General features: G+C 39.1%; 1 protein-coding gene across 2 annotated transcripts; it reads left to right on the top strand.

Moving 5' to 3' along the window:
* The first annotated feature begins 204 nt into the window (after positions 1-204).
* Positions 205-27,649, top strand: mfsd3 (major facilitator superfamily domain containing 3). 2 transcript variants are annotated; one of them, XM_037778020.1, is made up of 6 exons: positions 205-340; positions 2,869-3,674; positions 13,510-13,657; positions 20,441-20,541; positions 23,180-23,289; positions 26,028-27,649. In XM_037778020.1, exons 2-6 carry the CDS (start codon positions 2,975-2,977, stop codon positions 26,232-26,234), a joined length of 1,266 nt encoding a protein of 421 aa, XP_037633948.1. In that variant the 5' UTR covers positions 205-340; positions 2,869-2,974; the 3' UTR covers positions 26,235-27,649. The 2 variants fall into 2 exon arrangements, with proteins under 2 accessions (XP_037633948.1, XP_037633949.1); XM_037778021.1 differs by lacking the exon at positions 26,028-27,649 and adding an exon at positions 23,407-24,577.
* Positions 27,650-27,970: the final 321 nt, after the last annotated feature.

The following is a 27,970-nucleotide window of genomic DNA, read 5'->3' on the forward strand; positions in this document are numbered from 1 at the left end:
AATGAATGACCAATGAATCACACACACACACACAGAGTGGGTGATAGAGTACAGTTATTGTGTATTAGTGTCATTGGGGGAACCTAGGGTTGCCAGGTTGGTTAATAAAATGTGTTTTACTGCATTGCAATAGCTGACAATTTATCAAAATAGTATGTTAGAAAGCAGGCGCACACACTTTTACGTTACAAATATAAAAACACACACCTCTTCTGCCAATCTGAAGACGGGGGATTGCTGCCACAGAACCTGGCAACCTCATAGCTCATAAATACCACAACAAGAAGGAGCAGCTTCTCAACCGGTTAGCTGAAGCTAAGCTAACCAACTTTCTTTCTCAGTATGTGTCTATATTTATACATATATACTCACAACATGTACGGAACTACTTTGACTCATTGCAGCACAACTCTTAATATTATTGCCATGTTGTATAAATGTGTTTTAAAGCTATTTAAGTTTAAGGTTGCCATGGTTTAAGGTTACCATGGCAGCGTGCTAGCTAGCTAGCTAGGCCAACGATGCAAAATCACATTTGTGTTTCTGCTATAAATGTAAATGATGAAACTCATGTTGTGATATTGAACATGTTATGTTCATGTTTATGTTCATTAAGTGATTTGACTTTGAGGAGCTAAGGTTAGCAGGTTTAATGTTACTGATAACTGAGCTGGGCAGTAAAACACAGCTCTGTCCTTTTAAGGCTGCTGGTGAGATCTGTGACAGCCTTTATAATAATAATAATAATAATAATAATAATAATAATAATAATAATAAAAATAATAATTATAATAATAATAATAATTATTATAATAATAATAAAAAATAAATAATAATAATAATAATAATTATAATAATAATAAAAATAATAATAATAATTATAATAATAATAATAATAATTATTATAATAATAATAAAAAATAAATAATAATAATTATAATAATAATAATAATAAATATAATAATCATAATTATAATTATAATAATAATAATAATAATATTAATAAAAATAATAATACTTTTATTTATTTAACACTTCTCAAAACAGATGTTACAAAGTGCTTCACAAGACAATAAAAGCAGATAAATAAAGTAAAAGATATGGTAACTGCTAAAACAGAACATCAGACAATAAAAGCAGATAAATAAAGTAAAAGATATGGTAACTGTTAAAACAGATCATCAGACAATAAAAGCAGATAAATAAAGTAAAAGATATGGTAACTGCTAAAACAGAACATCACAGAACATGTCAATAATAGAAGTGGTAAAATGGTAGAATTGGTATTCTGGATTGATACCAAATTTATATTTTGATAAGGATAATTTTATCAGTAATTAATTTATATTTATGTATGACACAGATTAAAGGTAATAATTATAATTAGAATAATTATAAATAATAATAATTATAGTTAGGAAAATTTGGGGAAATTGAATTAGAGTATATGTATGGCTCAATAAGGAAGCTGGTTAATAATTAATAATTGAATTAAAAGTCATGCATTAAAAAAGTGAAGAAAAGATAACAAATAGTCAATATGATTAAGTTAAATACGTAAGTAATTAATTGGTATTGTGATTAAGTTATATAATAAGTAATAATAATACAATTTATTTATATAGCACACACCTCAAAACAGATGTTACAAAGTGCTTCACAAGACAATAAAAGCAGATAAATAAAGTAAAAGATATGGAAACTGTTAAAACAGAACATCAGACAATAAAAGCAGATAAATAAAGTAAAAATATATGGTAACTGTTAAAACAGATCATCAGACAATAAAGGCAGATAAATAAAGTAAAAGATATGGTAACTGCTAAATCAGAACATCACATTACATATCAATAATAAAAGAAGTGGTAAAATGGTAGAATTGGTATTCTGGATTGATACCAAATTTATATTTTGATAAGGATAATTATATCAGTAATTCATTTATATTTATGTATGACACAGATTAAAGGTAATAATTATAATTAGAATAATTATAAATAATAATAATTATAGTTAGAAAAATTTGGGAAAATTGAATTAGAGTATATGTATGGCTCAATAAGGAAGCTGGTTAATAATTAATAATTGAATTAAAAGTCATGCATTAAAAAAGTGAAGAAAAGATAACAAATAGTCAATATGATTAAGTTAAATACGTAAGTAATTAATTGGTATTGTGATTAAGTTATATTATAAGTAATAATAATAATATAATAATAATACAATTTATTTATATAGCACACACCTCAAAACAGATGTTACAACAAGCTTCACAAGACAATAAAAGCAGATAAATACAGTAAAGTAAAAGATATAGTAACTATTAAAACAGAACATCAGACAATAAAAGCAGATAAATAAAGTAAAAGATATGGTAACTGTTAAAACAGAACATCAGACAATAAAAGCAGATAAATGAAGTAAAAGATATGGTAACTATTAAAACAGAACATCAGACAATAAAAGCAGATAAATAAAGTAAAAGATATGGAAACTATTAAAACAGAACATCAGACAATAAAAGCAGATAAATAAAGTAAAAGATATGGTAACTGTTAAAACAGAACATCACAGAACATGTCAATAATAATAGAAGTGGTAAAATGGTAAGACAAGTTGATAAAACAAATATACAGTATATATACATAAATGTGTATAAATGTACACATGCGTCCAGAAACGGATGTATACATACATATATTTATACCCTTCTACTTATAGGAATGCTATCCTAAAAAAATGTGTTTTCAAAAGTTTTTTAAAAGTGGATACAGAGTTAGTCTTTAGTCACTTCATATCTTCTACAACAAGATTATAAACTCAGCATCAGTATCCCTGGAGCTCACGCTCTCTGTCTTTTCATTTCAGGTCATATCAGTTCATCTGAGTCATTTGAAGTGCTCCCCTTTCAACCAAACAATGACCTGACCCATGGACCACTGCAGTGTCTGCTCAATTAGAGGGTCACTTCATCATGAATGACAAACTAGTCTTCCTGGGCCTGCTGTACTTTGTCCAGGGCATCCCCTATGGTCTCCAGTCCTCCCTGCTTCCTATCTACCTGCGTGGAGCTGGTCATTCCCTCACCCGCATTGGCTTCACCAAGATCCTCTACTTCCCATGGGTCCTCAAGGTGCTCTGGGCCCCTTTAGTGGACCGGGTGGGCACCAAGCGCCGCTGGCTGGTGGGGACGGTGTCTGGGCTGGCTCTGACATGCCTCGCAAGTGCTGCCCTGGCCCCAGAGGCACATATTTGGGGTGTAGCAGGAACCCTGTTGGCCATGAACTCCTTGGCCTCCGTCCAGGATATTGCTGTAGACGGGGCCGCCGTGGGGTTGTTGAAAGGTCGTGGGGAGCTGGGCCTGGGCAACACAGCCCAAGTCGTCGGATATAAAGCTGGATCGGTGTTTGCCGGAGGTGGGCTGCTGGCTGTGATCGACGTGGCCGGATGGAGCTGGATGTTTATGCTGCTGACGTTTGTGTACGCAGGCGTGGCTCTGTTTGTGTGGGGGGCTCCTGTGTTGGACGATGAGACTTTGAGGGGTCAACAGGCAGATGGCAGCAGGAGGGGAGGGCAGGGATCAGACATTATGAGGCCGTGGAGAGTGTGGAGGAAGATGCTGGCAGTGCCCGGCACCCCTTGGACAGTCCTGTATGTGCTGACATACAAACTAGGTGAGTATTATTAATACGCAAGCACTTGTTTATATTGAAATGAATATTATCATAAATTACTCTAATACTGGAGATGTTCACTTCTATATATTTGCTGCCTAGGCCTAACATTAACGCTGATATAAGTCTGAACCTTCCATGATGAAACTGTACTTTGTTCATTCATTATTGATTAATTTGTCAGATACTTTCTTTATTCATTGTTTGATCTATAAAATGTCACAAACAAGTGACAAATGCCCATCACATTTTTCAAGATGTCCAGCAGTATTCATTGTACAATGATATATAACCGAGAAAAGCAGCAAATCCTCACATTGGAGAGGCTGGAACCAGAGAATAGTTGGTACTGGCAGGGCTCAACAATAAGTAAAATGACATGTCGGGCTAGCAAATCTAGCAACTCACTTGCCCAATTGGGCCAAATTCGACAAGTGGTAAAAAAATAATTAAATACATATTTTTTTCTGGAGCTGATGATAGAAGTAGCTAAGGAGTGAGCCATCTCGCTTCCTTCTCATATCTGTTGAGAGTTGCACATGCACAATACCGATCGGGCACTTGCGAGAAGGTAAAGACAAAGTTTATGCGCTAAATCACAAGTGAGCATTTCCATTATCCTGGAAACAGGAGTTTAGTTGGGAGGCGTTAGAGGATGTGGGTGGAACTCAGATTAATTTACTTAAATAAAGATTATACATGATGATTAACGTTAGTCTTTGTTGTCATTTGATAACCGCGAATAAATAAAACTATTTGTATAGGGACAAGTAAAAATTTATTTTGGGCAAGTAGATTTCTCACCCGGGCAAGTGAAAAAAAAGATAAACGTTGAGCCCTGGTAGGAGTTTGATAAATGACTGAAATGATTAATCAATTAGCAAAATAGTTTCAGATAATTTTTATTTTGATTGACTAACTGATTAATTGATTAATTGTTGCAGCTTTAATTATAATTTATGTGCAGACTGAGTTCAAATGATCATGATGGACACCAGTAAAGGAAGAAAGAGGTGAGAAAGAAAAAGCACAGAAAAGAGTAAATAGGAGAACTCCCAGCACATCTACCTATAAATAGGAGACCGGTTTTATCAGCTTTTATTTGCTTTCCAATCACAAAGTAATCATAGAAAAAGAAAAAAAACTTCCTTGAAACAATGAAAAGTTATATTTCCTGAAATGCTCTCTTTTGTCCCACTGCAAGCTTTTCTTTAGTTGTGTCCCTGCCTTCATGTAGGGCCCAGAGATCACCACTAGATGTCTCTGTTGGTTTGTCCATGAGGACTGAACTCAAGAATGAGTGTATTGGAAAAGTTTGGGAAGTTATTATTACTTGACAATTTATTGTGTCTTAGTAAGTCCTGTACGTACATTGGAAAACAGGCCCTGCTAAGATAAAGCAGTTGTTTTTAATGTCGCAGTTCTAAAAGTATAAACCAAGGGCACTTTAACGAGAATACAATATTGAATTATTTTATATTTGAATGCATATTACGTTGATTCAGACAGTTTTGTATGTGAATGAGTTGGTTCCGATAAGAAAACAAAAATTGAAAGTAGTTTTGGATCAGTCAAGCGTGTGTGTGTGTGTGTGTTGGTGTGTGGGAGAGAGAGAGAGAGAGTTGATATGACCAGAGTTTGGTGTTTGGTAGCAGAAGGGGATTATGTAAGGATTAGAGTGTCTTTGTGTCTGTTGCGTTCAGAAACCGAAATGGAAGACGGTGCATCACGCCGATGTGTGTTTATGTGTGTGTGTATGTGGGTGGTGGGAATATAATTGTCTCCTCACATTTGCATAGCTTTTACTTGTGTATGTGCTTGAATGTATATGCCTTTGTTTTTAGATTGTGTGTGTGTGTGTGTGTTTTTGAGAGAGTTTTAAGGGTGGCTCAGTAATCGGATGAGCCCCAGCAGACGACACTACTAGACAAAATATGAAGGCTGGCTGGACCCCCTAATCTGTCTGGGGAGCAAACTCCCCCCCCCCCCAACACTCTCTCTGTCAGACAAACACACACTATCGGCTGATGCTCTTGATTACAACAAGAATTACTGTAGTAGGTTTTATTTCCTCTGTAGATTCATTAACAGACTTGTCACTTGTTAGAACTTCCTGTTGTAACGGTCTAAATATTTCCCACCTTTGCGGGAAAAAAAGATTGTATAATATTTTCGATTAGGCCGGGATGTGCCCGCGTAATTGCCAATGTGAGACAGTATTGTTTTTGTTCAAGGGGTGTGTGGGTATGTTTGTGTGATCTGCCTGTCTGAACACCCCCCTCTGCTTCACACACACTAACACACAGACACACACACACACACACAAGCACAAACCCCTCTCCCTCATCTATCCCTAATGAACTCTGAGTGAGTTTGCGCCGGGTCCAACACAGTGGCCAATCATTGGGAGCCTCGTGTCTCAACTGTGACCCATGTGCCATCTGAGGCCACAGGCATGATGGGAGAACTGTCTGGGTAGACTCGGAGGGACGGACGGATGGAGGGCGGTGGGGGGGGGGAGGGAAGTAGTGAGAGAAAATGTAAGGGGGAAAAGGTCAGGAATAGGCAAACAAGAGATGTTTCAAGTTGCAAATAAGCTCAAACGTTGTATACAAATATTTTTATATCCTGTTGTTGTCATACGTGGGAAAACTTCTGTGCTCAGTGTGCTAGCGTGTGAAACTGCTAAAACACTAATCAAGTATTAGCCATCCTTATTATCTTTTAAGATATATTGCAAACTCAAGTGTTAATTGCTATAATTTGACAATTTGAGAAACATAATTATTTCACTATACTTTTGTCATCTATATCAACACCTTAAATGCTTTGAATTAAAATGCTTTGTATTACAAATCAATTATTCTCATATTGTTATTTGCAATTAACACATCTCTAGTGTAAGTGATGCCGCAGTGTTTCACATGTCAGAGCTGGTTCTTTTTAAATGTAGGGAGTCAGTAGCCCTTTGCGTTTGACAGGAGATGTGAATGATGGTGAAAAGAGGTGGACCCTGATGGTGGCTTTCCCTGGGAACTGACCAGGTGGACGGAGGAATGGATGGATGAACACAAAAAAAGAAAAGCTTTGTCCTAATACTCCGCTTTAACCCTTTCCTCCAAATAGACAGCCACAAGAGTTAATGGTAAAATACACTCAGTTACCAGTTTGTTCATTGATATAAATATTAGAAACAACTCTCATTGTAATGCGATACAGTTCAACAGCACCACAAATTACAGCCTCTAAAATGACCATACAATTGAATTGACACCTCTTCAAATTAGCAAAAATCATCATAAAGGAAGGGTTTATTGCTGGTCTGTTGTTTTAGCTAGGTGTACCTAATAAACTGGCAACCTAATACACTCCTGGAGTGTGTGCTGACTAGAATGGGAGGCTCCTGTGCGTGTTCATGAGAACAGTGGAATGGTAACAACTTGTATAAAGCCATTGACAAGGGTCTTTTTTCTTCTTTTTCTTCTTCTTGCATTGTTTAATATAAAATTATATCCAGTTTATTCATGCACCATTTACCTCGACTGTACATGTTTTTTAAAGTAACATGTTTTAGGTGACTTTTAATGCACATCTCTCTCTCTTCCTTAAAATTTCTGAAGGAAGGGAGAAGGGAAAAAATATGGTTGTCAATCGATTCAAATATTTAATCACGATTAATTGCATGATTGTCCATAGTTAATCGGGATTAATCACAAATTAATTGAACATATTTTGTTTGTTCAAAATGTACCTTAAAAGGAGATTTGTCAAGTATTTAATACTCTTATCATACATGGGAATGGGCAAATATGTTTGCTTTATGCAAATGTCTGTATATATTTATTATTAAAAATCAATTAACAACACAAAACAATGACAAATATTGTCCAGAAACATCCAGAATTTGCATGAATATGTTATCACGTTATTATCGTATTAACTCTGACACCCCTAAAAAAATATATTTTTTTATTGGGGCACCACTGTATATCACATGCATGTACAGTCCGAAGGTGGGGGGTCGACGTCGAGAGGGTAAAGTGAAGGATTTGAAAGCACTGTTTGTAGGTCTACACTGAGGGAATAGAGTAAAATATATTGAGCCATTAATTAATTAAAAACAAATGCATGAAAAAATGTCACCCTGCTCATTTCAAATACTCACACATACTGTACATATTCAAACCATACATTCAGGTATTGACATGAAACCTCCAGTCCAGTCCGCAGAGCAGTTTCAGAGACATGGACGCCAGCAGAAGTGGATGATGGTGGGTTCGGGGGAGGTCATGGAGTTCTGAGATATGAAGCGAGGTGGATGAGTGGGAATGAGAGAAGAGAGAAACTTGGGAAGGAGTGTGGGGGGTATTTTCCAGAGGGAAGAAGAAGGACTGCAGGGAGGGAGGCTGAAGGAGGGGATGAATTAATGAACAACCACCACATGGTGCCCTGAGAGAGACAGAGAGCAAAATGGCAATAGAATTAAACACACTTGTCCATGCAGAGACATAAAGAGGCAAGATCCTTTATAGAGGTTTAAAAGTGTAATCTGATTTTTTTTTGACCACATAAATCTCACATAATGATATAAAGTTGATTTGAAAAATCGGCATTATGTGCTTTTGTCAACGGACAATATTTGATAATATCGGCCTTTTTTGTGTTCTTAGATTAATTAACTGATGTAAACAAACCTTTTAATAGGATTAAAAAACACTAATATCTTAGATTAATTGTTGTTGTGTTTCAACACCATCTCTATCAATTCAACACACACGGTCTTGGTTTTCGTCTAACCAACAAATACTACTGTATATGTGTTTGTATTATAGGAAAAACGTCTGTAACCCAAAATGCCTTTTTAAAAAGACAGAATTGAATTGTAGCATAGCCAAGATCCAACAGCAATTATTGACACATCATAGAAAATGATGGGGACAGCGTATTTACTCCAAGAGTAAATATGGATCGATATTAATATTACATCATTTCTCAGAAATAAACACAGAACAAACAAAATCAACCCAGTAACCTAGCAGGTTTGGGTTGGGTGGTTAAATGGTGGTTGTCTTGCTTCTGCGAGTGTATTTTCCCATATTCAGGAGCCCCAGAGGGCCACAGAGAACTCCTTGACATCTACATTGATCTGCAGGGACTCCTAGTGTGTGTGTCAATCGACTAATATGCATAGGATATTGTGAAGGTGTGTATAGACAGGGCTCTGTTTACTGGTTTTGTCTCCAGGGAGCCTGAGGAGCTGAAAGGTGTGTGTGCATGTATATACGCAGATAGACATTTGTGCGTGTGTGCTGTGCTCAAACATGTAGTATGTATGAGCCTGTCTCTGTTTACCACGCTCACGGCAGGGAGTGATAATGCCGTTCTGCAGGGGGACTGAGTGTCCTCAGTGATCTCTCCTGCTCTGCCAGCTCTTTTGTCTAAGCTGCAGCGTGGACGTTAGGATTTGACCCCACTGTCCTCGTCGACCTCTCACCCTCATCGCACCCTTTTCTCACCCATAACCTACTCTGATCCCTCCCTCTACTACCACCCAGCATATACTCACAGATCATCTCTCCCATCCCAGTCGCCATGGATAAAGGTGATATGTGTAGAATTCTTAAAAGTCAGTGTATAATAGGAAATCTAATAGTGATAACTTGGAATAACTGTCCTAAAATAAGTAACCTCTTTATGTTTTGTGATATAAAACAATCTCCTCGTGTGCAGTGAATCTATCAGCTGATTTCTGATGAAATCCATCTTACTAATGTGTCGGTTAACAGATGATTGATGTTGCCATGAATTACCCTTAATAACTAAAATAAATAAAACAAACTAGAAATAGTTCGAAGCTTCATTCATAATGTTGACATTCAAATTATTATTATTAATAACTTACAGAAAAATTGCGCGCAATAGTCCACCTTTCAACTTCTCTTTCCCCACTCTCTCAAACACACACAGCGATCAATGCAGCGATCAGTCTCCGTAATTGTCTCAGTCCTCAGTCCAAATTTATTGAAAAAGTAATCATTTCCAGAAGTCACAACATCTTTTTGCACCAACAGCTGTTATGCTTTTCGCTCCACTAAATGGCGTCTCCACCAGGTACCCAGGATTTGCTCAGAACTTGGTAGAACAGCTTTCCCCTATTTTGTGCCCGGGTCATGGAGTAACCTTCAGAACAAACTACAGCTTCATGATTTTGTCTCCCTGGGAGAGTTCAAAGCTCTGATAAATAACTGTATAACTGAAGAGTGTGAATGCTATTCCTATATGTATGTTCTTATATGTATCTGTTGTCCCTTGTCTGTTTGTAACATTTACTATTTCAGTTGCCCATGTCTGTTTTTGACATATTTTATAATTTTTGTAACATTGTAATGGCATGCTATCTTGGCCAGGTCTCCCCTCGAAAAAGACATCATAACCTCAAGGGACTTCCTGGTTAAATGAAGGTTAAATAAATAAATACATTTTATCTACTAAATAACAAACAAATAAAAGTTAAAGTAAAAAAAAAAATCCCCATATTATTTGTTAGAGTAACACCGAAAAACTCCGCTAATCCGCTCATCTTGACTGTGTCGGTGTGATTTGATCAGATTTGATTGACAGTGTTGTGTAACATAACGTCGTTGTCCTATGAAAACCATGTATATCCAAAATGTCAACTTTGCATGAGCTGACAAAGACAGTCCTGTTTACAAGACATTTTGCAGACAATCCTATGTGTTTTTAAATGGTTTATTTAGCTCACTTAGTAAACCAGACAAAGTTACACACCATCCCATTCTAAATCACTACATACATAGTTTTAATTGGAAAGCAACAATAAGCAAAACAACCCCACAATTGGTATCAGAGGAACGGAAACACAGAGACAGAAATCTTTAACATGAAATAACCCAAATTGTTCAAACTTTAGCAGAAAATAAAAGTTTTCTTTCCCTCCATGTGGTGCTTGGACCCCATTCTACAAGTCTAGTCAATGACTGATGAAGCACCTTTAAATAACTGAGATAAATAAAACAGCCCTGCCACTTCTCTTATGTTAAATTGTTTGTCTTTTCTGTGCTGTCTGCCTCTAATGTAAACATAAACAGAGTTTTCTTTGAGCCTGCCATCCCTCCTCTGTTTCCTCTTCACTAACCTCCTAACAATGTCTCTGTTCATCCGCCGACCCCCCTCCTCTTCCTCTGTCTTTAGCTGTCTCCGTCCCAAGCTGCTCTCCAGTCATGTTTAACTCACAACTTTTTATTTTTTCAAATAAATGCATTGTGATTGTCATTTCCTGCTCTATATCTATTTTTTTTTATCTTCTCTTGCCCCTTTTCACCTACTGCCATTTCTCTTTATGCCCTTTTCTTTATTTCCATAATTTTTCTCGTTATCACCGACTTTCTCTTCGTCCTCCACCTCTCCCTCTTTCTCCCCACTCCGTTCCCCCTCTCTCATTCTCTCCCCCCTTCGCTCTTGTTCCACCCTTTTTCTCCTTCCCCTTCACTCTGCTTGTTTAATCTTTGCGGATGTCTAATGAAATCCCTGCTGAAATGGACAATTGTTGCTTTGAGAATATTTATAGAAAGGAATAATCAGCCTGGTTGTGTTTGTCTGCACGCCCTCCCCCCCCCCCCCCCCCCCACCCCCCCTCTTTAAAGAAATAATTAGTTGAAGGCAGGACTGTGAAAGCTCTGAGCTTTGAGCTAAACAACAGGCAGACAGGAACGGGAGCACAGAACCATGGGTAAACAACCCAGGCATCATGGGCACCGCTGCTGCCAATGTTTACTTTATTATGACTAATATGGTTACGGCACAGTTGATGCAGCTCACAACAGTTCAGCACAGAGGATGACGGAGATTAAAATGTGAATAATGCACAGAGAGGGTGTAAGTGTAGCTCCCACTGGGTGTGTGGGGTGATAGTAATGTAATGAGATATTATAAAGATGTACTGTAAGTCTGTTATCTCGGATTTGAACCGTATCATGGGTTTAGGAGTAAAATGTACATATGTTGCTGTCATGTGACTTATTTTTTCAAATTAAATTTAGTGCTGTCCTCGACCAAAGAAATTCTCAGTCGACTTTGAGTTTTGAGTTTCTCCACAAAGAGATCACACAAAAGCACCACTTTAAATTTTGTATTTACCAGAGATGTGCTCATAAGTTTCATTCAGCATTAAAAAAGCATTAAAAAATGACTAAACGACTAAAGAAATCATAGTCGACTAAGACCAAAACGACTGATTAGTCAGCCATAGGGCTGCAACTAACGATTATTTTCATTGTCGATTAATCTTTCAACTGTATTTCTGAATAATCAATTAGTTGTTTGGACTATAAAATGTCAGAAAATGGTGAAAAATGTCGATAAGTGTTTCCCAAAGCCCAGGATGACGTCCTCAAATGTCTTGTTTTGTCAAAGGTATTCAGTTTACTGTCATAGAGGAGTAAAGGAACCAGAAAATATTCACAATTAAGAAGCTGGAATCTGAGAATTTTGACTTTTTTTTTTTGTTGCCGATTAATGTAATAGTTGACAACTAATCGATTAATTGTTGCAGCTATAGTCGACTAATCGTCTAAGAGGGGGTATCCCTTGTAAAATGACATCAAAAATTCAGTTAATTGCCTAGCCCTAGTGCAAATGACAAACAACTCTTCTCATTTCTCTTTCCCTTATACTTCATCTGAAAGAAAAACACAGACAGGTAGATTTGTTTTGGAAAAGTCACTACCATACCTATCGTATTGGCTTTAATTTTCATGATCAACTTGAACGTAGTCAGCCCCCTGTCTGTATGTGTAAATTGCCAACAGTGAAACCTGAGTGACAGAAGTGAGAGACAAGTGTTTTCCTACACAGAGAATCCACATTTCCTACGCCACGTTTCTGCTGGGTTGTCACACCGCTGTTACAGCGGTGACACTCTCGTTCTGCCGCTGCACTCCCTATCACTGGGAGCTTCTCGGCTTTCTCTTTATCATTTTTTTTATTTCAGTCTGTTTCATCTGTCTCTTTTTTTCCTCCTTCTCTATTTTTGTTTGTCTCCTGGCTGACTGAGTGAGTGAGTCGTCGCGTTGTGTTGCGTCGTCTTTGACAGCAGTCTGGGAGCCAAGCTGTCACTCACGCAGCTCCTTGGTCCCACTGTCTTTCTGAAGTCAGTCTCCATTAATATAATAATGGCGTATAGTCGGCGCCACTGAATATTTTACTGTAATGTTCAGCAGAACATTACCCCCACACTCAACGCCACACAGAGAAAGTCTTATTGTCTGACAGAAACTTTTTATTTTGACTGAAAGGCCTTTGTGAGGTCTGTTTCATCTGCGGAAGTTTCTGTGTTTTTGTTGTGTTTTCCTTTTTGTGCTTTAGGAAAAGTGCTAGGCCCCCGTTTGATAAAGTGACTGAGGGTATTCTTTTTCTTGTCAGGCATCTATTATTGACACTTTCCAGGAATAGGCCTAGGTGCGCTGCGTGTCGGTCGGTGTGCTGTATTTGATTCGGCAGTTGTCATCTCAGGAAAACCATGTTGTTCAGTCTTGCAGGCTAAACACTTTGGTACAACATCCTCATTGTATTTGACTGTGATTGGTATAGGCATGTGTATTCAGGAGGTGTCTCACTTATTTACTGTAGGTGAAAAATAGTAATGCTTAGTCAGAGACGTACAGTATATAATGGATGGTGTTTTGATTGTATGTTCTGCCACCAGTATATCTGACCCAATAACTCATTCCAGTCCCTCTCTTCTTCTCCCTCTGTCTCTCATCTTCTTTTTTTCTCCCTCTTGGTCCACCTCTCTCTCCTGTCACTGTGCATACAGGTGAGCAGGGTGCAGTCACCATGTTTCCTCTTTTCCTGTTGGATCATCACATGACCGCCAGGGAGCTCGGCTTCTGGAACGGCGTCATCGCCATGGGCTTCTCCATCTGCGGGTCGTCCCTGGGAGGCATGCTGCTCGCTCAGTTCAGGTAGCCTTCATCAACACCGTTGTTCTCACCAGGTTATCACCGGCTTCCAACACGTTCTCATCCCAACTCGTCACATACTGACTTTGTCAGATCCCTCGGCGTCACTTTTCGGTCGCAGTAAACACTTGCTTTATGTTGTGAGTTGCTCTTGCTTAGATTAGACAACAAAACCAGTATAGTTAGGTTTAGGAAAAAAACAAACATGGTTTGACTTAAAATTGCGACGTTTTTACAGCTGATTGTAAAGTGAAAGTCAAACGTAACACACAGACCACAAACAGCGGTGTACTAGATGAAAGCCTTGTGTTTGTTTGACCCATCCACCTCCCCTCTTCGCCCTGCTCTTTAAACTACGTCCCCACAGCACTTTCTGTTGCCGCGGAGGGGTTTACATTGTAGTTAATGGAAAACCTGGTGCGTCTCCTAATTCCTAAAGGGTGCCTTGTGCGTTGGTATCGAACGCCGGTGGTCGTGACAAAGTGTTGGTATTTGACGCCCTGGGAATGAGAACGGGCTGTGGCTCCACCATGATCATTTTTTGTATGGCACTAGTATTTTGTGACTCTGAAGGCTTTTCACTTTGCAGGGTTTTAAAATTAATTGGTGCTCAGGGGAAAAGTCCCTTAAAAATGAGGAAAATGCCTGTGAAAGTCAAAGACTACACACTGTGAAACTACACTTTTTTTTGGCATGTCACCAAATCCACATTCTTCAATAGAGTCCAATATTCACTAGGATTGTCCTCAATAAACCAATCAATGATTCGGTATATAAAAATGTAAAAAAAAATGCTGCAAAATGTTGGTCACAATTTCCTAGAGCCTAAGGTGACAGCTTCAAATATCATGTTTTGTCTGATCAACAGTCTAAAACCAAAAAGTATTCAGTTTACTGTCATAGAAGACTATGAAAACAAGCACTATTCCCATATGAGAAGCTGGAACCAGGTCCTCAAAAAATGACTTAAACAATTGACTGATCATCAGAATTGTTTTTTCTGTCAGTGGACTAATCAATTGACTAAAGTGAACACTGACTGGCCCCCATGGTCATGGTAATTTGTTGGATCTCCTGACGGAGTAATTATTTCCAGTACATTTAGAAGGGCCGAGCGAAACAGTTTTTAGAAACAAGCCAGTCTGAAGTCGTAGAAAAATGTTGGCACCATGAAGAAAAGAATTGAAGCGCCACACAAAGTGCTATAACACAACTGAAAACAACCAATATTGGAAAAAATCTTAAGAGTCAATGAGGTGAAAATGAGATGTTATAGGATAGAGAAATCTGATGTTTCTCTGTAAAACTGGTCGTGAGTTTTCAGCAGTGGGAAAGAAGTGAAAATCGATAAGGTCCAGTCCACTGCACCACAGGAACATGTATCTTACTGATTCACACTCTGTGCTCTCATCAGGTGTTACAGTACCATCATCATCATCTTCCTCCTCATCCAGCTCCTCTTCTTCGTCCTCCTCCTCCGAGCTTTTTGTGTACCCTGACTCCTTCTTTCCTATTGCTTTCTTCCTCCTGCTTTACCTCTTCCTCATCACTCTGGGCCCGTTCTTCCAGTTTTTTTTATTACTCTTCATAGGCTCATGTTTGTGTGTGTGTGTTTCTGCCTGTCTGACTGTGTGTGCACAGTAATTTAAGTAAACATAGCCTTGTTTGAGAGCTCAGGGACCCCCTGTGTCTGGTGTGTGGTGTGAGAACAGCATGAGCAGCAAATCCATCACACACACTCAGGCGCGCGCACACTCAGACACACACATACACACCCCTCAGGGTTTGATCACAGAGAGACAACGCGCAACTCCAGTTGAATTTAATTCTCACATTTACAGAAATATAGTAAGATGTTAGACTTTCAGATTAATATGACAAATTAGACTTATTATGATAACTAGATGAAATGACCATGTTGAAACTTATTTTAGCACAGGTCTACAGTGTTAAAAAGCCAGTTGATGCAAAATTGCAATACTGATGATAATGCGTTAAGAGAAATTTCTATAGCGAGTTGTTTTAGTATGATTGTATTTAACCTTTAGATGTTTTCCCCTTCAGCACGTTGACACTGTGCCATTTGAGCCTGACCATCGTTGCATAAGCTTTTACGTCTGCTTACACTAGGATCACATCATAGCACAGCCCTATGGCCAGTGTGATGTAATGGCAGCTATAAATAACAACAATGCCTTTATGGAGGATAGTGTGTTAGTTCCCACACTGTGCGCTACTGTACTCTGAAAGGTATATTGCGGAACTTTTCCCACATTAAGATACTAGACCTATGTTATATATATATTTTTGAGTTGTGTGCTTACATTATCCCAAATGTTTCCAACAATTTTCAAACTCAGAGAAATCCGTACTTTTAATCACTTTTGCGCCTGTGTCAGTATTGTGGTTGTCTGCAGGAAGCTTTCAGAAATTTTATCAAATTTTAAGCCACATTTTTGCAATGCACTGCACTTATCTTGGTCGTTTTTAACTATAAATTTTAACCGGATGAAGGATTTTAGTCTTCGGACATCTGGATCTTAAGTTATCAGAGAAAGAAGTTGAGCAAACGTTAGCGGCAGCTTGGCTCGCAGCTCCTCTGGGACGTCCTTTGTCTGCCGAACAGCTTTGGAGAAACACTGATTTTTAACATTTAAACTGCCTTATTCAGTGTTTTTACCATTTTTAATCACCTGGTCCGTTTGTGACCTCTGAGGATAATTCGGCTCCCGTTAAAAACCTCCTGAATGATGAACACTGAAGGAATCCTAACCGGGAGAAGCTAATTGCAATGACGCCAATAACAACAACTCCAATGATCCCACGCTACTTCACAACGTCACCAAACTCTGTCTTCTGTTATTGTTTTGATTGTGACCCATAGCGGCAAAAAATTACACATTGTGCGTTTAACAAAACATCCAACCATCTTTACTTCCATCCACCCACATCTAGAAAATTTGTTTGCGATGTAGCAAATTTATTGCATTAAGGGATCAAGATGATTAGAGATACTGTAATTGAACTTGTGTTGTGTTTGTGTGCTTGCCCATTCGTTGACATGCATCATTTGCCCTGTGCTCTGTCTTATGTCAGTCTTTTTGTCCTTGTGTTGTGCTTTTAGCTGGCTCCCAGGTTTTCTCTTCTTGTAAAGTGACACTAGCTAACACAGAGCAAGCCTCCAAAGGCAACATTTTTCAAAAGATGTCATTGTCATACTTTGGCTTTTGATCTTACACTCTCCATCTCACTTGCAAAGGACTCGGTAACTTGTAAAGGCAGTGAAATGTTCACACACTGACAAAGACTGAAAACGCTCATCTAAATGAGTTCTTCTGAAATTCTCTGGGAGTCAGATGCACTGTAAAAGATGTTCAGACTCATCAGTCTTAGGAGTCTTAAGAGTCGGTCTATCAGTCTTTACTGGTGTCAGTTTCTGCCATGAGTTCAGGTATCTGTGTCTGTGTATGTGTGAGAACTGCTCTTTTTATTCCTTTAATACCATTTAACTAGGGCTGTCAATCGATTCAAATATTTAATCGTGATTAATTGCATGGTTCTCCATAGTTAATCACATGTTTTATCTGTTCAAAATGTACCTTAAAGGGAGATTTGTCAAGTATGTATTACTCCTATCAACATGGGAGTGGACAAATATGCTTGCTTTATGCAAATGTATGTTATTATTGGAAATCAATTAACAACACAAAACAATGACAGATATTGTCCAGAAACCCTCACAGGTACTGCATTTAGCATAAAAAATATGCTCAAATCATAACATGGCAAACTGCAGCCCAACAGCAACAACAGCTGTCAGTGTGTCAGTGTGCTGACTTGACTATGACTTGCCCCAAACTGCATGTGATTATCATAAAGTGGGCATGTCTGTAAAGGGGAGACTCGTGGGTACACATAGAACCCATTTTCATTCACATATCTTGAGGTCAGAGGTCAAGGGACCCCTTTGAAAAATGGCCATGCCAGTTTTTCCTCGCCAAAATTTGGTGTAAGTTTGGATTGTTATTTATCCTCCTTTGCGAGGTAGCTAGCATGACAAGCTATTAAGCAAGCTAGTATGACATGGTTGGTACCAATGGATTCCTTAGGTTTTCTAGTTTCATATGATGCCAGTATTTTCACTCTAGCTTTTAAAAATGAGCCCACTACAACCTAAAAATCACAAGTTGTGTTAATGAGTTAAAGAAATTAGTGCCATTAAAACAAATTTGTGTTAATGCATTATTATGGCGTTAACTTTGACAGCCCTACATTTAACACAAGACAACATTCAACTATCTGAACCCACAAATGATGCAGTTATCTGAAATTTATTAGCACGATGGGTGCAAAGTAAAGGATTTAACGACTCAGTTTTAGATGAGATGATGTGTTAAAATGGATATTTTTGGTTGTATGTACCCTCCAGTGTCAGATGAACACTTCTCCTACCTCACCTCTTCCTGTCACACACTCACACACACACACACACACACACACACACATACACACAGAGAGAGTGCTGTCCACCAGGCTGCGGTCCCACCTCTAAAAGCCCAGTTGGAAGGTTTATCCTCCCCACCATCAGAAACGGCTGAGTGGTCAGTGAGTGACCCCCTTTACAACCGCCACTGGCAACCTGAGAACACGGCTATTCTTATCTGGGCCCGGCCCGTGTGAGGTGGCAGCCAGGCAGGTTCTCTTTCTCACTCACGCACACACACACCCACACACACACGCACACACATACACACATCAGCATCTCTTGAGAGTGCGTGATATGAAAGACTGTCATTGAGAAGGGAGGTAAAGGAGCAGCAGAGAGAAGAATGTCTTTAGCATGTGAATGACGCAGGATTGGTTTTCCAGTAGAGAGGTAAGGAAAGGCTGGGCGGAGAGGGGAGAGGATATGGAGAAAGGTTGAGGGGGAGAGAGAGAGATGACTTGTACAGCAATAAAAAAAGTGAAATAAATAAATATAATGTAGTTGATTTAAGGATCGTATAACTGGATATTTGTATGATGCTCAAAATGTTTTATCGCTTCAGAACTACTTGTCAATGAGTCAAAGTAGGAGTTCGCTACCGATGGTCTTCTACTTTCCTCACATAAATAGTTTTCTATAATACTCTGTAAACTCTTAATCACACACACAGGTGAGTTTATTTTATCCTGGTATTTGAGAGGGACTAGGGGTTTCTGTTGGAGTGAGTCAACATTTTTTCCTCTGCAGTCGCTGTAGCAAATATTAAAGAAACAAATTCAACGCTTCATGGCTTAGAGGTCTAAGACATTGACCATATTAGGAGCTGCAATGATTAGTCGATCAACAGATAATTAATCAGCAACTATTTTGATAATCAATTAACTGCCAAAAATGGCAAATATTTGATGGTTTCCGCTTCTCTAATGTGAGTATTTGCTGCTTTTCCTTGTCTAAACATTATTGTAAACTGAGTATCTTTGGGTTTTGGACGGTTGGTTGGACAAAACTAGACATTTGAAGACATCATCTTGGGTTCTAGGAAATTGTGATGGGCATTTTTCTGCTTTCTGATGTTTATAGGACAAACAATTAAAGGGTAACTTTGGTATTTTTCAACCTGGCCCCCCTATTTTCCCATGTTTTTGTGTTAAAGTGACTAATGTACCCGGTTTGAGTGCGGTCAGGGACATTTGTTGCACGTCAGCTGTCCTCTCTCCCCTCTTTCCTGTCACATTTCTACTGTTCACTATGTAATAAGGGAACACATTCAGAAGTCAATATTCAGAAGTCATCTATATATATATATATATATATATATATATATATATATATATGTATATATATACATAAAAAGCCTCAGGACAATCACGATTAGAAGGAAAAGAGAAGAAACACAGTGTATTTAAATAGCAAAAATATGGACAGATGGGTTTAAAGGCTTTATGGATATTAAAGAAAATTTCTGTTTTTCACAACTTGGATCCATATTATAATAACCTGCATGATGTTTAAAAGAGCATTAGAATAAGTCAACAGTGAACCATGGAGTAAACAGCCAAACAGTGAGAGCAGGGTCAACCAGGGCACACTGGGGTTCATCAGAGTTTGCTCACTGCTTAGCCAAAGATCTGGCTCGCCTCATGAGGCAGGATAATGAAATGAACTGGTAAACTTTGCTGAGAAGAACATTGAACTTTAAATCTCCATCATGGACTGAATGTGTTTTACTCTTCTGTGCTCTTATCTTAAACTAAATCACATATCCTGCTTTGTGTGCCAGGCTCCTTCTTCTTCCTCACAGCCCTTTTTTTTTTTTTTTTTTTTACACATAAATAATTACATGCAAAAAGACATAAACAAACACACACACAGTCCTTTGAGTGGCAGGCATCCTCTGAGTGATTGGCATCGTTAATCCCTGATGTCACACAACAGTGTGAGTGCGTGTTTGTATGTGTCTGTGTGTGTGTGCGTGTGTGTTAACAGTGATTAATTATCCTCCTCATGCTGGGGATCTCCTTAGGTTATTGATTACGTCACGAAGCAAACCCACAGGGGGATGATTTTCTTGCACTAACAGGGAATCAATTAGTGTCTGGGGACTTGTTTACTTAAGCACATGCACACATGTTACTGTGTGTGCGCATGCATGTGTGTGTGTGTTTAATTGTGTGTGACATGAAAAGAATGTCTCCAAATGTAATGATACTAGCCTTGAGCCAATGTCATCAATAACACTCGTACCTTAAAGTTGTTGAACATCTCTCTAATACTCCGCTTGTTTGCTGGTCTCTCCTCAGCATCGGGGCTATGATGCGACGTGTGTTTGTATTGCGAACCGTCAGCATGGTCTTCCAGAGCTCTCTACTCACCATACTGGAACCATCACCACTCATGAAAGGTGAGAGACTGAAATACAGACACCCATTTAACTGGAGCCCAGTTTCAACACATATTACCGATTGCCATGATCCTACAGTATATAGTCCAGTCTGTCCGTTTATTTGTATGTATGTAGGTGATGAAAGGACAAGAGAAAAATGAAGACATACATAATAGATATTAGAGTGACCCTGTTAGTTGTTTATTCTTCTCCATGAATACTGTATCGGCACACCACATGTTTATTGAATTCTGTAGATTTACATGTTTAAACTTTCCAGATCTTGATCCCCATACGCGTGCAGTCCTCTTTTGACGCGCTAGTAAATAAACCCATTAACATGCAGGTACATATAAATACAAGGCTTAAGGTCACAGATGTACGATGTGAGTTCATGATAAACACACAAGAACGATCACACTGACTACTGCTTATTCAACTCAGTCGCTGTTTTTAAGACCACCGTTTGAATAGGCTTCATAATCAGTCATAAACACAATAGAATTATGTAATGCGGTGAATTAAATCAAATCTAAAAATGAATGATGCTGCCTTACAACAAACAGCAAAACTGTATTAACAATGACACTCAAAAATACAACAAACTATGCTCTCCAAAATGAGCATTGAGGTGAGCCCACACATGTGGTGATTCCAACAAAAACTACATTATGACTTTCACTACTCTGCCAATGTGTTGTGGTGTTACTGTTAGTGTGTTCAGCTCCGGGATATTTGTGACATAAGGTGTGTGTCCATTATTCTATCTAATGGAACGTGTCAGCTGATTTCTGTCAGCTTGGCTGGAGGGTATGTAATTTGATATTAAAGTTAGGTAATGTCCGTACACCACCACGGTTTTACAATAGATATTTGCCTTCACAGTGAAAGCTGTAAATCCTTTAATAGAATTACTGACACTTTTCTTTGTCTGGTCTTTTTTTGGGTGACCTGTGTTTTCAAGATAAGTAATGGCATAGGAAAAAGAAAGAATATATTACTACTACATACAATTCTGTTTTTTTTCCTCCGTGCCGGCGACATCCGTGGCTGGAGGCGTTATGTTTTCGGGTTGTCCGTCCGCCTGTCACGGACCATCCTCGTGAATGTGGTCTCTCAGGAATGCCTGGAGGGAATTTCTTCAAATTTGGCACAAGCATCCACTCGGACTCAGGGATGAACTGATTAGATGTTGGTGGTCAAAGGCCACTGTGACTATAACTCAAGAATTCATATGCTACTTATGACAATTTCACACAAATGACTAATAGGATAAAGTGATGACATTTTGGACATACATGGTTGTAAACTGCAACTTCACTGTTTGGCGGAGGCATACAACTGCAAGGCGGTAATTCTAGTTTCTTTCAGACTCTGCTTTTTTCTTTTGAAAAGTTTTACCACTTCAGGCCTTTAAAAAAAAAGTCATCCAATTAAGCAGAAATCTTTTTTTTGTTGAACTTCTCACAGTATATGTAGACTTTTTCAACCCGTGTTAAGGGGACATAAGTAGATATCGCTTCATCCTTAAGGCAGCGGTTTTCTTTAAAATGAACTTTGTTTGTACAACGTGTCGGAAGGTAAGAGACACAATAATGTGGGGATTAAGGTGCACACTTTCAGGCAGTTTCTCTTGGATGGTATTCATGGTGTTGCTCTCATTTGTACACACAAAAAGTGACAGAAATGGTTTCGTAAAGAATGAAAAAAGAGAGCTAGAGAAGTTCAAACCCTGCTTACTCTCTCACATCTTCACACCCGGCCAGTCGCTGCGTAAATGTTGGAATGTCGTTTCAGAAAGTTGCAGAAATTGTCGGACACAGCGACAAAAAAGGTCAGGAACTACTGACCTCTGTTTTAGCCAGATGTTCAGTACAGCACGAGAGTGGATAATGCAGAGGGAATTGATAGACAGGTGCTCTGTCTCTCTCCAGAGAGCCATTCAGTTATTAATGTCTGAATGACACATCTGATTCTGTTACACAGCCAGTCGCAAAGCTTTAGGGATTCAGATCCGCGCCATTTATCTGCGTCTGAGTTGTCTGTTCCCCTATCAAGCCTCTCAGACTGAAAGTTGAGGCCTCTCCCCCGCCCCTTTACTTTAAACCCAGAACAAAGATTTCAGGAAAACTCAACAAAAAAAAAAATGGAAAAAACATTCAGTTTCAGATTTTTCAATATTACATGATAACCCTCTGCTTCCCACTCTTCCGGGCTGATCAGTCGGTGTATCTGTGTGACTCCAACAGTCTTGTGTCGCTGACTGAAGAGTCTTATTCGGGAAAAACTCTGGCGGCTTGAGTGAATAATTCAGTGTTAGCGGGAGCAGAGACAGATAGGCTCTGTGGTTCCTCTGTGTTTCCCCACTAACACCGCTTCCACTTCCCCTCAGAGGATACACTACATGTGTTTTGGGGACGAGGGGGTGGTTGGTGGTGGTGGTGGTGGAACGGAGAGGAGACACTTCAGCAGCTTACCGTTTCCCGCTGCTTTGTCTCCCTACTTTGACTTCTACATAGAATAGTATAGTGAGAAGTGTGGCAGAGCAGAAGGCAGTGTGAAATTGATAGTTTTCTGCCTTTTCTGAAAAACTTAGTAGACGTTTTGTGCCTGTTTTTGCTTGATTTTGCTCGTGTCTGTCTGTTCGCTCCCCCAGGTATGGCCGTCCTAAGTATGAGCGTTCAACACTTCTTGGGCGGGCTCATCACCACGCTCACCTTTACTACCATGATGCATTGCACTCAGAGGGCAGAGGAAAGCATTCAGGTAAAGCAGACTTTAGTCATACCTGTCAACAGCCTCATTCAGGCTGCTGTTATGTAATACGTTTTTCTCACCCGTCGCTGTGGTTTTAGTATTAATTGTCTCATTCTTTGGTGTTAGGTCATCTCCTGTGGCTTGAACAGACAACACATACTTTCTTTTCTCCCTCCTTCTTTTTCTTCTCTTCTTCTCCTCTGTCTTTGTTCAATTGTGCCATTACGTAATTTTAGGTCATTTTCTTTGGTTGTCAAAGAGGGGCCGTAGAGAGAGATCCTCAGCATACAGTACCACACCTATCATCATCTATACCTGTCAGTTGTCATCAGCTGTTTCTACCTGGAGAATCTCAGACCCCGTTTCTATTCATTGCTTCTTTCCTTTCTTTCTGTCCCCCTCATCCCCTCATGCTATTTCTTTGTCATTCCAGAGTCCTTTAAACGCTCTCTGACTTTTTTCCTCTCCCCTCTCTCGTTTTCTCCTCTTTGACATAACTCCCTTTGTCCCCATCGTAACTGGGCCATCATTGCCTGGAGGTGATCGCTGTTCACACCGCCATTCAGACATCACTCAGTCAATCTCTGAAGGTGACAAATTATCATTTAAATTGCTGTCACTCTCAAAGTGGAGAAGAAAGGGGAAACAAATCACAGGCTGCAGCACAGATATCAGGATCTGGTTACTAATCAAATAAATAACAGGAGAGAACCAATCACAACATGTGATGATGAGAACCACGGTTAATTTGAGAGGGTTCTCATGACACATATACTGTTTGCTTGTTAGTGTGCTGGTGTGTGAATCAGTGTGTGTGTGTGTGTGTGTGTGTGTGTACGCGCACACAGAAGGGGGGAGTATTAGCTCGCCGGTGCTCGTTGTGTGTATATATGTGTGTGTGTTATTGAAGGTAGTGCTATCCAGTAACAGAAAGCTGATAGTGTGAGTGCTTGTTAACGATCCCCAGGAGAAAGAAACCGAATCTGTTAAACAAGTTGCTCAGAATAAAGGCACTCCACTTAGCTGTGGTCACACAGGCTCTCAGAGCTCTCTACCTCAGTGTACAGACCACAGTGTACAGACCACATAGTCTAAACTCACCACCCGTTCCTCAACTCTCATCCAATTCATACCTATTTCATTTTCAGTCTTTGTTTTCCAGCGAGAACTGTTCTGTATGGATCGTCGTGATTGTGGCACTAATTGATTAGTAAACTGATTAACCGTCTAGATTACAGAATGTCAGAAAATAGTGAAAAATGTCCATCACAATTATCCAGAGTCTCAGGTGACGTCTTCAGATGTCTTGTTTCGTCTCACCAACAGTACAAAACTAGAGCTGCAACGATTAATCAATTAATCAGTTAGTTGCCAACTCTCAACTTAATCGCCAGCTATTTTGATAAGCGATTAATTGGTTTTAGTAATTTTTTTTAAGAAAAAAAAGGAAAAATTCTCTGATTCCAGCTTCTTAAATGTGAATATGTTCTGGTTTCTTTACTCCTATATGAGAGTAAACTGAATATCTTAGAGTTGTGGAAAGAACAAGATATTTGAGGACGTCATCGTGGGCTTTGAGAAACACTGATCGACATTTTTCAGCATTTTCTGACATTTTATAGACCAAACAACTAATCAATTAATCAAGAAAATAATCAGCAGATTAATCGACAATGAAAATAGTTGTTAGCTGCAGCCCTATACAAAACCAAAATATACCCATTTAACAAGGATATAAAATCCTCACATTGTAGAGGCTGGAGCTAGATTAATTTTTGCTTAAAAAATAACGTAAACCATTAATCAATTATCAAAATAGTTGATGAATCATTTTCTGTCAAAATATTATTCAATAATTGTTCTAAAATGGCAATAGAAATGAATGGTGCTCAGCAAAACAATGTTAAGCCTGTAAAAGAAGCTTATGTTATAATTTTTGGATGTACATTAGTGATGGATCACAACATTTACTCCTGCTGAGTTTAAACCAGCCAAATGTCCAACTGAAGGTAAACTGTTTCACACTAATCTTCATTCTTTTGTAACGCAGAGCAGTAATTTGTGCATGAATATGTTTCAGAATTACTTTGATGGATTAAAAGCATTTGTTATAAGGAAGAAAAGAGTCCTAAACCTAATGAATGAATGAATTGGTTCAGGTAATGGTCTAGGTGTCACTAGAGTCCTTCTGTTTTGTTGGATTTACCTGCCTCACCTGAATTCTGAGCTCTCGGGCAGAGGGAGGAGGTTTAGTAAGATTAGGTAATCTCTCTCTCTCTCTCTCTCTCTCTCTCTCTCTCTCTCCATCTTGAAAGCCTTACGGCTGGGATCAGATACTCTTCTTCGTTTGGCCTCCATCCATCGTCTCAGGCTATGATCTCACGCTTTCTCTTTCAGGCTTCCAGTCTTCTTTATTTTCTTTATTTTTCCCTTCTGTCGTTTCCTTTTTCCTGAAAATCACACTCTCATGTCTCATGTTGTTGTTGCAAATGATTCTGTAATACCGGTTTAAAAAACATCAACTGATAAATTGATAGGATGAAGTGTCACCTCTCTACTTTCCCACCTACTGCTCCCTCCCTTTACTTACAATGTGTCTTTATTTTCCAAACCCTCTCCTTCCCCCTTGTCCTTTTTTCCTCCGCTCACTTCCCTCTCCTTTACCTCCTCCTCTTACTCTTTTCCCATCATTCCTGCCCTCTTTTACAACCTCATCCTACCTCGCCACTCTCCCTCTCCCCTTTTAGTCGACCCACTACAGTTTCCTGGCGACTCTGGAGGTGCTGGGGAAGCTGACGTTCAGCGCCCTGGCCGGGGGCGTGGTGGATTATTTCGGTTTCCAAGTTGCCTTCCTCTTCTTCCTCACGCTCTCCGCCGGGACGGCCCTGCACGTGTGGACGGCTACCTTCACTGGTGCTCTCAGGGAACACCAGCTCAAAGAGCAGCCCAAGTGAGGTCAGGATCAGGTCAAAAGGTCCTGATGCAGGGTGTATCTGCAGGTGCTGAAAATGTGTTGAAATAACTTGATTTTGACTCAGACACCTCCCGATAAATATAACAATCATGACTTCAGCAAATGATTTCAGTCTAGAAGTTCTTGAATACGTTGACTTTCTTGTTCTGCCATTTTTAAGGAGAAATCAGCCATGCGGTTAAGTACTCTATTACAGAGTGTGCTTTTATTTTTTTATTTTCCAAATGGCACAATTGACATTTGGAATGTCTGGAAAAGTCTTAATATTAATAATATTTACAGTAGCGTGAGGAAGATACTACGTAGTTAACGATGAGCGCATGTTTTCCGGACAGGATGGGATTGGTGCATCCAATCAATGTGATGAATTGGCAGTGACGCAGAGTCCTACTGTATTGAGAGTTGAGAAGTACTTTGGGAAATATAATCATTGATATCATCTGAGCCATTTCAATGTTTCTTAATAAGCCAGCAATAAGAGCTGTAGCCAAAAGCAATATTGCTACTTTGTGATGCTTATTCTATCATATCGTGTATGAATATGTTACGTCGTTCTCCTGAGTTGTATGGTTTACAGTTCTAAATGAATGAATCTCTACTACCTCGTATCAGCGCTGTATGGTACGACACGCAGGAGGCCAATGTACAGCAGCTGCACCAAGTAGAGCGTACCCTCATTCACAATGAAAAGTTGCAATACATACACTATGTTAGCTAAGCCACAGCAGTTAGCCAAAGTAGACTTGCAGATAATGCAGCTGTTTTGTTGTCTGTCTATTTAAAAGGGAATAAAAATGCAGTGCAGCTGTTGAATGAGGAGCATTTATTCAGTTTAATCCACCACAGAATTTCAGAGTAAAATCCTGTTCCCTTTGGAATCGAAAAGGTCAACCCTGAGTGCTTATTCTTGTAGGAAACCTCAGCCTTACACACTGCATGGTGCCATCTTGTCTCAGTTTTTCAATCAAAGAATCAGACTTAGAAATAAACTTGGAAAAAAACTCTTTATAAAACTTAAAAGACCAACACCACTGGCAAACTGCAGTCACGTTTGTGTTTTATGTTTAAAAAATGTCAATTGTATGTACTCTAAAATATACTGTAACAATCCATGGTACTGTTTGCTATATAGAATAATTCTCCAGGCTTAAAATATGAATGAAACAGCAGCGTAGAATGCTCTTTTTTTTAAATATAAGTCTTAAAATTGATAATTGATAATGGATTGGTTTACATAAAGGCAGTAATCTCAGCAAATTTAGCCAAAATAAACCTGCTTTCTCCCACATAAATGAATAAATAAATAAAGGGATGCCATATTACAGGTTCATCGATGTAGCCGGGTCCTCTGTCCTGAGATTTGCAAAAAAAAATAAAGCTGCTGAGTGAATCTTAGAGTCTGGTCTGTTTTTTGTGTGACCTCTGGTATTTACCTCCCGTCACCACATTTCACCATATCTTCTACCCCCAAGGGAGAAGTCCTGTGTGGTCTTTGAGGACATTCCCACCTTTGAAAATCCACCGTGGCTTATAGCTGCTTTCGAACACAACACTGGCGCTCTGCGGTGCATTGGCTGAGGGCGACGGGAGTGAATAGGGCCCGTGTCACAGGATCCACAGCCCATACAGCTCTAATGACACAACAAATGCTGTGAAGGAGGATTAGGCCAGCTTACACAGCCTCTCAATACACCTCCACTTTACACTTTCTCACCC

This window comes from Sebastes umbrosus, chromosome 8, assembly GCF_015220745.1.
Source record: "Sebastes umbrosus isolate fSebUmb1 chromosome 8, fSebUmb1.pri, whole genome shotgun sequence".
Lineage (NCBI taxonomy): Eukaryota > Metazoa > Chordata > Actinopteri > Perciformes > Sebastidae > Sebastes > Sebastes umbrosus.

What these genes read in the sequence shown, in the direction of transcription:
- mfsd3 (XM_037778020.1), top strand. Translation starts at nt 2,975, where the DNA reads ATGAATGACAAACTAGTCTTCCTGGGCCTGCTGTACTTTGTCCAGGGC. An exon ending in ACCATCACCACTCATGAAAG is followed by an intron (nt 20,542 to 23,179) that starts GTGAGAGACTGA and finishes TCGCTCCCCCAG; the next exon opens with GTATGGCCGTCCTAAGTATG. An exon ending in GGGCAGAGGAAAGCATTCAG is followed by an intron (nt 23,290 to 26,027) that starts GTAAAGCAGACT and finishes CTCCCCTTTTAG; the next exon opens with TCGACCCACTACAGTTTCCT.